Source organism: Gracilinanus agilis, chromosome 4, assembly GCF_016433145.1.
Source record: "Gracilinanus agilis isolate LMUSP501 chromosome 4, AgileGrace, whole genome shotgun sequence".
Classification (NCBI taxonomy): Eukaryota; Metazoa; Chordata; class Mammalia; order Didelphimorphia; family Didelphidae; genus Gracilinanus; species Gracilinanus agilis.
Window position 1 is genome coordinate 489,229,768 of NC_058133.1, and position 11,907 is coordinate 489,241,674.

Here is an 11,907-nt window from a genome sequence, read left to right on the forward strand (position 1 = left end):
CCAGCATACCCTCGAGGAGGGCTGAACCAGAAGGAAAGGATTCTCATCAGCCGGTTCCATTCAAACTCACTATTTAAAGAAGTCCTGTGTCTGAGGCCTGAACAAGCGCTCCCAAAGCCCCGCACGGAGCCCCAATCCCCGGAGCAGCTGGCCAGGGAGCCGCACACAGCCCTTCCTTAGCCTCCTGGCAGTCTCCACCTGGCAACTCCCATGGCACTAGGTCAGAGGTCAAATCAGCCGCTGAGACTTGCGCCAGAACAAAGTCATTTTAATGCAGTGTGCTAAGCCGCAGCCTCCCCAAGCTCCCAGGAGGCCAGAAAGGCCCTTCCCTGGAGAGGGGGAGGTCAGGCCTGAGCCCCCTCCTGCTGCCCCTTGGACCACCCACTCCAGCTCCATTTTCTAACTTCGCTATCTTTAAAGGATACAAGAGTTTGTTTCTTACACTGGAGCACCCAAAAGACAGCACTGTCTGCTTCCTGGGTTCCTGCTCCAGCTCGATGGGGAGGAGCCTTTGTCCAAAGCCCGTGTTTTCCTTGACTTTAAACTACAAACACAGCAGATGCCGCAGGGGTCTCCTGTTTAAACATTGATGCCTTTCCTCCCCACTTTCATTGTTGCGGCTGCCCCCTGCTGGCTTGATGGAGGGAGGGATAATGGGAGCTACAGAAAAGCAGTGGGGGCTCCAGCCCATCCTCCCCCACCCAAGAGGCTGCGACTGCTGGGAAAGAAAGATCATTAGAAATCGAGGCAGGGCCCGGTAGTCACGGTGGCCCCTCTGAACTCCTCCAAAGTGAGGATGGAGTAGGGCAGGAGAGGAGGCGCGAGGCCGCCGTCACCCCAGGCCTGGGGAGGTGTGCCTCCCGGGCCAGGCTCCCGCCCGCTCTTCCTGGAGTCTTCGCAGCTGCCTTCTCCCCTCGAAGAGCAGGATGCTGGCAGCCATGGCAGAGTTCAGACTGTCCACACCCGGGACGACGGGGATCAGCAGCCTCTTGCCTCCGGTACTTTCGGCCAAATGGAGCGACTCCAAGCTGACCCCATGCGTCTCCCCACCTATCACCAAAGCTGCCGGAGCATCTGTCCAAGCAGCATCATAAGCCTGGACCTCGAGTTCCGGGAGCCAGCTGTTGGCTGGCACTGAGGCCACCTCCTCCTCCGGGCCGTCCTCCTCCTCCGGGCCATCCACCTCCTCATACTTGCGATGTTTCTGAAAGCGCCGGTCACATGCCCGGCCCTGGTCGCTGGCTTTACCAGCCCTCTGGGCCAGGGCCCGGGCGTGGAGGCCACAGTTGTCGGCCACGTGGACTCTGGTATCCGGGGGTAAATAGTTGGGAATGATCTCCCACTCTAGGTTGTTGATGATGGGCACCTGGAAGTGAGCCCCCATGCCAGCCCGGAGCACTTTGGGCTCCCAAGCATCCACGCAACCTAAAAAAGGAAAAGGAAGAACTCAGCAATGTCCCAACTGATTAGGGAGCTTCAGGAGTCAATCCAAAAAGCCTGGGAACAAGAGGAGATTCCTGATGGGCACCTCCTTCCTGCTAGCTGGCCTCTCAGGGGCACCAGGGATGCCCAAGCCCCAAAAGGGCCACTGCTCAGAGAGGATCTCAGCAAAGAGGTAGTGAGTGTCCTTCATCCTGGGACAGGCCCTGGTTCAAATCCCAGCTGTGACACCCACTGAAGAGCTCTCACCCTCTCAGCATTAGAGTCCTCTGTGAAATGAGGATAACTACCCCTATCTCACAAGGGTCCACAAATGTGGGCTTGTAGTAATTCTCAGCAACTTCCTCACAGAGACATCTATAAGAAAGACAAAAGTGGAGCCAAGATGGTGGAGCAGCTCCTCCCCACCCCCACCCAGACTTAGACCAAATCCTGAGGGGGAAAACCAAGACAAAGGACAGTTCTTTTTCCAGCTCAGGTCAGCATAGGGAGAAAGAGTTCTGTGGACAGGCTGGACAAAAGCTTGTTCTCTGAAGCCCTGAGGTGTGGGGACAGAAAGTCCCAGACCCACACTGAGGCATGGGGACCTCATGGAGGGTACAGAAATTTCCAAATGGCATCCACTGCCCAATGTCAAGTCAGATTCAGGATGGATTGAGGAAGGACTCTGTGCCAAGGGAAGGGGCTAGCCAGTGAACCAAGAAAAAAGCAAGTGAAGAAGCTAGGAGCAGAAGCAGGTCTCAGTTCCAGCTTCTAGCCCAGACTGAAGCCTGCACAGGAATAATCAGGGCAGGAATCCCACACCAAAGTGAAGACTGCAGTTCTGTCCTTCCATACCAGAAGAGTTTCCCAGGTAACTGGTAGATACAGGCAGAATCAAGCAGCATCTTCTGTTGTCCAGACCCAATCCCAGATCAGAAATTTGCAGAACTTGGACTAAGGGGCAGACTTTGCCCCAGAACTACTTTGGAAGTCTGAGCTGTCCCTAAAAACATGAAGACTCTCAAACTCCCAAGAATGCAGTGACAAGAGGACCAAGCCAGGCCTCCCCTCCAGAAATGCTCAAATTTAGTCCAGCACTAAAATCAAGTCTAAAGTCAGGAAGGAGGATGGAAGAATAAGTAAAAAGAAAAAGGATCCCAACTTCTCCAACCACTGTGGCGACAGATGCTCATGCCACTAACCCAGAAGAAAATGACTCTAAACCAGTGCTGGGCAAACTTTTTAAAGAGGGGGCCAAAGGAAAGGAAATGTTCATCTGTCAGTCTGTTTCTAAGGCAACTCTTTCAAAGTTTCATTGTATTCATCAGATTAGGAATAATGTCGCCTGGCTGGATAGAACATTTCAGGGGGCCACATCTGGCCCGCAGGCTGTGGTTTGCCCATCACAGATCTAAATCAGTGGCAAGCAAAACCTCAAAGAAAAACACAGCTTGCACACAAAGCCTACTGGAATTCCTAGAAAAGATGAACCAAAATTTTAAAAGAGTTTTAAAATGTTTTTATCAATAAAATGAGGGCTCTAGAAGGGAAAAAATGGAAATGAAATGGGTGAGGAAAGGAAGATTTGGAAAGAGAATGAATAGTTTGACATTATAAAACTGTGCTCAAGCAACAAAGCACCTCAAAATTAGAATGGACCAAATAGACACCAATGATTCCATGAGACAACAAGAAATATTAAAACAAAGTCAAAACCTGAAAAAAAAAAAGAGAGAAAATGTACTTATCTCTTAGCAAAAACTACTGACCTGGGCAAGCAAATGAAGAAGAAAAATACTAAGAATCATCAGACTACCTGAATACCAGGACCATAAAAACAGCTTAGACACCACTGACCTTTCTCTCTTTTTTCCTTCAAAACAAATCATTTACTAAAAGAGCACACTAAGCACAATAGTATAAATAACGTCCCCCCATAAACAGTGGGTATATATGTTCCCCCCAAAATACATAGAACTCACCAGGAAAGTACAGTGGGAATGATGCATGCTTAGAGAGAACACAAGTAGCCAAAAGAACTCATAGTTCCAATACTCTGGGGTTTCCGTGTCTTTTCTCTTCTTCTGGTCTACTCATGGTTCTCTCTCCTGAGCTCAGGGCCTCTTCTGGTAGGTCATTCTACTGGGCTCCCTGGATTGATTCTTCACAATTTGACTCTGGACTACAAGAGATAATGTTCTCTTCAATCCCCAAGCAGCTCTCTTTTCTGTTGCCTGAGGTTATGCTCCCTGAAACTGCTTCCTACCTGTCTGTCTCCGCCCTACTAAATGAAATAGTTCCACAGCAAGACACAGCTAATGGGAAGAAGAGTGAGGAATGCCTTCTACTAGAGACACAAGGATCCCACTTCACAAAGCTGTTCTCTGACTAGACACCATCTGTCAAGAAACCTGCCCAGACAATTTATAGCCCAAAGGACTATAAAAACTGTGCCTATATCCTTTGATCTTATAATACCACTACCAGGTCTGTATCCCAAAGAGATCTAAAAATAAGAGGAAAGGAACTACTTATACAAAAATATTTATAACTAATCTTTTTGTGGTGACAAAGAATTAGAAACTGAGAGGATGTCCATCAACTGGGGAACGACTGAACAAATTGTGGTATATGATGGTGATGGAATACTGTTGTACTGTAAAAAAAGCTGAGCAAGATGATTTCAGAAAAAGCTGGAAAGACCTACATGAACTGATGCAGAGCAAAATAAGCAGGGCTGGGAGAACATCGTATACAGTAATAGCGATATTGTATGCTGATTGACTGCGAAAGACTTAGCTACCCTCAGCAATACGATGATCTGGGACAGTTCTGGAGAATTTGTGACAAAGAATGCCATCTGTCTCCAGAGAAAGAACTTTTGGAGTCAGATGCAGACGAAAGCAGACTCTCTTCCACATTAGTTCATTTATGTTTTATTTGGGGGTTTTGGTTTTATATGAGGATTCTCTTACAATGACAATATGGAAGTATGTTGTGTATGATAATACATGTATAATCCAGATCAAATTGCTTACCATCTCGAAGAGGGGAGAGGATAGAAGGGAGGGAAACAATCTAGATCTTTCAATTTCAGAAAACATATTTTGAAAATTGTTACAATGTATAATTGGGAAGAGAAAATATTTTTGAAGAAAAAAAAGAAAGAAAACTGCCCAGACCTCTTATATCCAGAGGCTAAAGTGGAAATAAAAAGACTAACTCCTAAAAGAAAGTTCAAAACAAAAACTCTCAGGAACATTATAGCCCAGATGCGGAGCTCCCAGGTTAAAAAAAAATACTGCAAAGAGTCAGAGAGAAAGAATTCAAGTCCTAAGCAGCCACAGTCAGGCTTAGACATGATTTAGCAGCTGCCACAATAAAGGAGCAGAGAGCTTGGAATATGATATTCCAGAAGGCAAAGGATATGAACTTTCAGATGAGAAGAATCTCCCAAGCAAAATGAACTCTAATCCTACAGAGGAAAAAATGAGCCTTTAATGAAACAGAGGACTTCCAGGCATTTCTGATGAAAAGCCCAGAGCTATACAGAAACTCCTAAGTTCAAGCACAAGAGTTAAGAGAAACATAAATAGGTACACACAAAAGAACTAAACCAGGATAAACTTCTTGAATTCAAATATGGGGAGATGATATGTATGTTCCCTCTGAACTCTATTATCATCACAGTCATATAGACTCTAATTAGGCAGAAGGACTGAGAGGGGTTCTATTATGACTTGATGATCTTAAAGAAATGAAAAGAGAAAGAAGAAAAATATACTGACAGGGGAAAGGGAAAGGAAGGTTAGGGAAAATAAATTTCAATAATCGGAGTGTAAAAAAATCAAGTTTTAAACCTACATAAATAAGGAAGAAGGAGATCAGCTGACACTTGAACCTCATTTTCTCATCTGAACTGGTCAAAGGAGAAAAACTACATACGCACACAGAATTGGGTACAGAAATACATTTCACTCAATTGGAAAAAGGGAAGAGTGAGAAGGAGTAATTAGATGGAAGGAGTAATCCCAAGCAAAATAACTTCTGAGGATATACAAAAATATTTATAGCCCTTTTTGAGGTGCCAAAGAATGGAGATCTGAGGGGGTATCCATCAAACCAGGAATTCCTGAACAATTTGTGGTACATGGATATGACGGAATACTACTGCATTACAAGAATTGATGAAGGAGATGGTTTCAGACTAGAAAAAGGATTCTTTCCCCCCATTCCTCTGGAGGGCTGAACCTCTCCATTCCTGCCACTAAAACAGGCCCTTTTTTTTGCACTCTAAGTCCTTCATCTCTCTATCGGGAGGTGGGAAGCAGTATGTTCTATCAGGAGTCCTCTAGACTTACGGTTGGTCATTGTGGTGACCAGAGTTCCTAAGTCTTTCAAAGTTGTTTGTATTCTGAGTGTTGTTAATCCTGTATTGATTGTTCTCATGGCTTGGCTAACTCCAGCTGCAGATATAAGTCTTCTTAAGGTTTTCTGAAACCAGCCGTTACATCATTTCCCTCAACTCAATAGTATTCCATCACAATCATATGCCACAACTGGGTTAGCTGTTTTCCAGCTGATGGCCTCCCCAACATTTTCCCATTCTTTGCCATCACAAAAAGCTGCTCTAATTTTTGTTCATTTGGGCCCTTTCCCCTTCTTTGTTCTCTTCGGGATACAGACCTAGCAGCACTATAGCTGGGCCAAAGACTATGTAAAATTTCATAACTTTGGGGGCACATTCCAAATCTAGAATAGGCAGGCCAGCTCGCAGCTCTACCCGTTTTCCCCATGCCTCCAACAATGGCCATTTTTTTGGTTAATCTTGCCAGTCTGAGGGATTCAAAGTGGGTACCTCAGAAATGTTTTATTTTCACCAATTATTTCTGAAAATCTTTCCATATTAACCACAGAAGTCAACCAGGCAATCCAGAAGAATCATGTGATAAGGGGCAGAAGGTAGAGCTAAAGCAGCACCATGTCTACTCCTTAAAGGTTTTCCATCTGTCAAAGAGGTGGAAAAGCAGCCAACACTGACCCAACCTAAGCAGACAGCTCTCCAGTGGCCTCCACAATTGCCATGTGGGGCTCCCCATCTCAAGTCACAGATACTAGAGTTGCCTCGGTGGTATCTCTAAAGCCTCCCCAGACCTGGGGGTTGGGGAATGAGGTAGCTGGGAAGAAGAGGAGGAGGAGGGTGAGGGCAATAGACTGAAGAAAGGCCCAAAATTCCTGACATGGTAAATAAAATTCTGGTGAACAGAACTTCCTTCTTCTGCATTGTAGCCAATAAACCATTATCAACTTGAACACCAGTTGGGATTTGTGGGGATTCAAGCTTTTCTTTTTCCAATGAAGGAAAATTTCTTTCTCAAAATGTGAAATACTAAAACAGGAAAAAAACCAGAGTAATCCCAGAGGTGGCAAGGGCAGTAACTAAATTTGTTCCACATACAATGTAATTATAGAATTATTTCCAAGTCACAATTAAGGCATATCTCAGCAACTGGTCCCAATGTCAATTCATGCCCTGTCTAAAGATGGGTGTGGTTGGTTAAGTGCAGTAGTTTCTCCCAAATGTCATCATAATCTAAGGCGGTACAGGGAAAAGGGTACTGGCTTAGAAGTGAGAGGAAATGGGTTCAAATCCAACCTCTCACATAACCTAGGTGACCTTGGAAAGTCACTCAACCTCTCCAGGACCTCAGTCTCCTCATCAATGAAATGAAGGTGTTTGTATTAAATGCCACTGAGGTCCCTCCCAACTCTTTATGTTATTCTGTAACTCTGAGGTGATTCTGTTCAAAGCTAAGTGTCTTCACCTTCCCTTAAAAGATGGGACTATACAGGCTAGTTATCATCTGAAGTTTGTGGAGTCTATCCTATTTGAAAATGGATTCTGGGCCTTAAAAAAATGCAAAACCATCAGTTACAATTGGTTTTTTATCTCTATAACACCAATTTAGTCTAAGTTCTCTTCTCTGTAAGTGCTGGCTGCTCAAGTCACTGGAAAGCAAGCTGCTCTCCGGCCCTGTCTCAGACTCCAGATAAAAAAATAGCCTTACCTTTGGTGAGAAGCACCTTTTGGCAGCCTGCCCCAGCAGCAGACCTCAGGATGGTACCCAGGTTTCCAGGATCACGGAGATTGTCACAAATCAGCAACAAGGGCAGTGAATACTCAAGTTGGGTCTCTGGATACTTCATCTTAACATGGTCAGGTTTGGCAAAAATCCCTAAGGGGACAAAATAGGAGCTCACCTGATTGAGGTTTGGACCCTCCAGTTTGGCTAGTAACTGGCACAGAGAATGATGCTCCTTCTTTGAACTGCTTGAAACATCTCCCTCCAAGCCTGGCATAACAATAATCATGTGACTCACAGCTTCCCCAGCTTCCCCTTTATGCAGATAATAGTGTTAAGCAGAATCCTGGGACAGAGAGTTTGAATTCCAGGTCTAAAATTTCTAAACATCCAGCTCCCTTCTTCCAACAAACACCCACCAAATTCCTCAAAAAGTTCTGCCTCGCAGAAACACCTCAGGGAGCTTGTCTGCAAAGCTCCCTGTTAGATAAGCAAGTCTGCATCAGAGTTCACCTTTAGTGGGCACATCCAGGTGGGCCCTCGGGCACAAAACTCCAGGAGGCTGGTATTTCCTAGATATTTTAACACCCAGCCTATCCTCAGCTCAGTCTGAAAGAAGATAAACAGACCTGCTGGTACCTAAGCTGATGCAAAACTAAGGCCTTGTGCTGCCTCAGGAGGCCCTCAGCCAGCATCCAGGGTGGGAGGCAAATGAGCCAGGGAGTAAGGAGGCATCTGTCCCAAGACTTCTAGAGAAGACTAAGTCTGAATTTGGCCAGGACAGTCTAGAGCAGGATGGGCAAACTTTTTAAAGAGAGGGCCAAAGGAAAGGAAATGCTCATCTATCAGTCTGTTTCTAAGGCAACTCTTTATAGTTTCATTGTATTGTATCCCACTCCTTATATTCATCAGGTTAGGAATGTCAGGCGGCCAGAACATTTCAGGGGGCCACAGTAGTTTGCCCATCACTGGTCTAGGATATGAGTGGAGCCATGAATAAGACAAGGATAGAAAAGGGCTGTAGAAGATTGAGGTGCTTTGCTATAAGGTGGGTAGATTTGTCAAGTTGCAAACACTTCTGATGAGCATTGTCTAAAGAAGTCAGGCCCATGGTTAATAATCCCAGCCATTAGCTAGATCAATCAAGAATAAATGGGATCTATTATGCAATTACTATGTGCCAGGCACTCTACAAAGCAGATGCAAACCCAAGAGAGTTCCTGCCTTCAAGGAGGTTATAATCTAACAGAAAAAGACAACATATCTAAAGAGTGATGGCCAGGGAAGGAATTTTGGTCTGTGGAGTCCCAGAGAGATGAGTTGGGCGAGAGCACATGACTATTATGCCCTTTTCTTTCCAGGGGCCATGATTGTGTGGCCTTCACTTTGGCTCCCAGAACAAGAGATGGCATGCAGCCAATAGGATGAGAATCTCCTCTGAGTACCACATTCTTGGAAGATCTACTCAGCCAAGTTATTAGACTCTCTTTAAGCATTATGAGACTGAGGCAAGTCACAAAAGGCTAAGATGTCCATTGCTACAAAGACATTAACCACTGACCCATTATTCCTTGTGGAGTTACAAGGTCGGACCATTCCTTGATATCATCAAACTTCACCTTGATGAGGCTGACCCCTTTTAGTTTATCAGCAGGGAGCTCCTTTACATACTCTAACCGACTAAAGAAGACTGTTCTGGGTACAGCACCAGCTCTCAGAGCATCAGCAATCAGCCTCCGGCCCTCCAACAAGATCTTCCCCTGCTTATCCCGGAATGTCCTGGACTTGACAATTGTCATCACTTTGCTAAGGAGGAAAAGAAACAAACTGTAAGTTAACTGACAACCTCTTCAGAACACAGGCACACCCAGCTCTTATCGTGATAAAAAGTGACAAGCTCTCCACAAGTGATGGGTGTCCATTTAACTAACTCACATCTAATGAGGAAGAATAGACAAGTGCTCCAAGACCCCTCTCAGCTCTAATATGTGGAGGAGAAGCTCTCAAACTTTTCTGTACTTAGGCACAGGAGGATTCATTAGCTGGGAACTGAGGAGCATTACAGAAGAGTCTATAGATGGTGAAATGCACAATGGACAACTCTGTTACATTAATTAAATTACAAAGAATTCCAGCACACACTCTTTCAGAAGCTCCCTTCTGGAGGCTGCTAGATAGGGAGTGAAAGGACTTGGATTCACATCCCAACTCCAGCTTTCCTGGACATGCAGCTTTTTGGATAAGCCTCTTAACCTCTCTGGGCCTTAGTTTGCTGATCTATAAGATGAGAGGGTAGACTATCTGGATGACCTCTAAGACCACTCCAACTCTTATCATCTGATGAACTTTTTTATGCCTCTGGGATTAGATGAACTCTAAGATTCCTTTCAACTATAATGGTAAAGAGATCTCTGGTTTTTAAGATGGAGCTTAAGAAAATTATAAATCATTCTATGTACTTTGCATCATTCACTGTAGTAATGTCAGAAGCTTCCAAACCATGCAAAAGTATCACATTTAAAAAGTCAAAATATCTCATTTTTTTAGGACAAAATTACAAATTTAGTGTTTAAAAATGTTTGCCCTTTAGAGAAAAAGAGGTCTTTTTTATATGGTAGCTTTCTTAAGAAAACGTTTTAATGAATAACACTTTTTTTAACTTACTTACCTTTTACCTTACCTACTGTCTTGGATACAATGTATTGGTTCTAAGGCATAAGAGTGGTAAGAACTAGCCAATGGGGATTAAGTGACCTGCCCAGGGTCATGTAGCTAGGAAGTGTGTGAGTCCAGGACCTCTCACTCTAGGTTTAGCTCTCAATCCACTAAGCCACCTAGATGTCCTCTGAAAGACATTTTTTTTAAACCCTTAACTTCTGTGTATTGGCCCCTAGGTGGAAGAGTGGTAAGGGTGGGCAATGGGGGTCAAGTGACTTGCCCAGGGTCACACAACTGAGAAGTGTCTGAGGCCAGATCTGAACCTAGGACCTCCCATCTCTAGACCTCCTGACTCTCAATCCACTGAGCTACCCAGCTGCCACTGAAAGACATTTTTTAATAAAGAAGAATATAAAAGATTAAAGAGGAGTAGCCTAAAAAAAAGAAAAAAGGTTAAATGATGCTTGGTGAAATAGATACTAATTTAATGTGGTGATATCTGGGGAAATAAAAAATATTTATTTTATTGTCTTCCAAAGAGTGTTTCTGTATTAGTTAATGAAGAGGGAATCCTAGACTAGTTATCTTGTGCTTCTTCTATCCCCCACTGCACTGCCTCAGGCTCCTGGAGGAGACCAAGGGAGGTGATAGAGGAAAGGGAAGTATTTCTTAAGTATTCATTCATTATATGCTAAGCACTAGGGAGACAAGAAGTTCACATCCAAAAGGGTACATGCAAATAAATAACTGTATGTATCAGCAAGCTAAACAGAGTGTAAAAGGGGGGTGGGGAGAAGGCCTTGGGGACAAAATGGGACATGAGCTGCATCTTGAAGAAAAACCAGGAGGCAGAGGTGAGAGGGAGGGTATTCTGGGGCTAGGGAACAATCAATAAAAAGGCATGGAGTCCAGAAATGGGAGAGTCTAGTTCCAGGTATAGTAAAGACAAAGTCATTAACCACAGTATGTAAAAGGGAGTCAAGTGAGAGAAGGCTGGAAAAGGCAAGAGAGATCAGGTTGTGAAAGCCTTTAAAAAACAAGCAGATGAATTTATTTTTTGGTCATGCAGATAACAGAGAGCCACTGCAACTTAGGGGAGAGGGAGGGAACTGAACCACAGGAAACTCAATTTTGGCATCTGGAAGTGGACTTGAGTGGGGAGAGGCTTGGAGTCCAGGTATGAGGTGATGAGGGGCCTGCCTGTAGTTGGCAGCCTATGGGAGAGAAGAATGGAAAGGGACAGGGGCTGTGGAGGAAGGACAATAGGATCAGCTAGGAAGACTGGGAGGGAGGGCATGGAAGAAGCATCACACCAAGGCTGGAAGCCAGGACCCTGGAAGCCCCAGGTGCCCTCAACAGTAAAAAGAAGTAGAGAGAACTGCTGGGAGGGGGAAGATGAGCTCAGTTTGATGTTTCAGATACTTCCATTTGTGTGGAATAAAAAAGAATGAATTTGTTCTTCTCAGGGTGGACATCCATCCTAGACCCCATTAGGGAATGAAAGGCTGTTTAGGGTTACAGAATAAGACCTCGAGGGCATTTTGTTACTGCCACCATCCCAGTGAGCTGGGAGGCCTCTTATCTCAAGGAAGAAAAACCATTAGGCAAATCTACCTCCAGAGGAGTCACTCCCCGAGGACTTCCTGGTGGAAGTTTGTGATGAGCTCATGCTATGTGCTTTGTTTTCTAATTGGGTTGACTTTCATGCCTAGATTGTAAATTTGGCACCCAGACATGGGGCGGG

General features: G+C 44.7%; 1 protein-coding gene across 1 annotated transcript in view; it reads right to left on the bottom strand.

The window, feature by feature from the left end:
- Nucleotides 1-251: 251 nt before the first annotated feature.
- Nucleotides 252-11,907, bottom strand: part of MRM3 (mitochondrial rRNA methyltransferase 3) — a 12,805-nt gene continuing 1,149 nt past the window's right edge. Inside the window, exons 2-4 of the mRNA XM_044676309.1 lie at nt 9,067-9,311; nt 7,491-7,658; nt 252-1,425 (exon numbers count right to left, since the gene is read on the bottom strand). Coding sequence (XP_044532244.1) covers nt 833-1,425; nt 7,491-7,658; nt 9,067-9,311 — 1,006 coding nt within the window. The 3' untranslated portion in view covers nt 252-832. The remainder of the gene's footprint in view (nt 1,426-7,490; nt 7,659-9,066; nt 9,312-11,907) is intronic.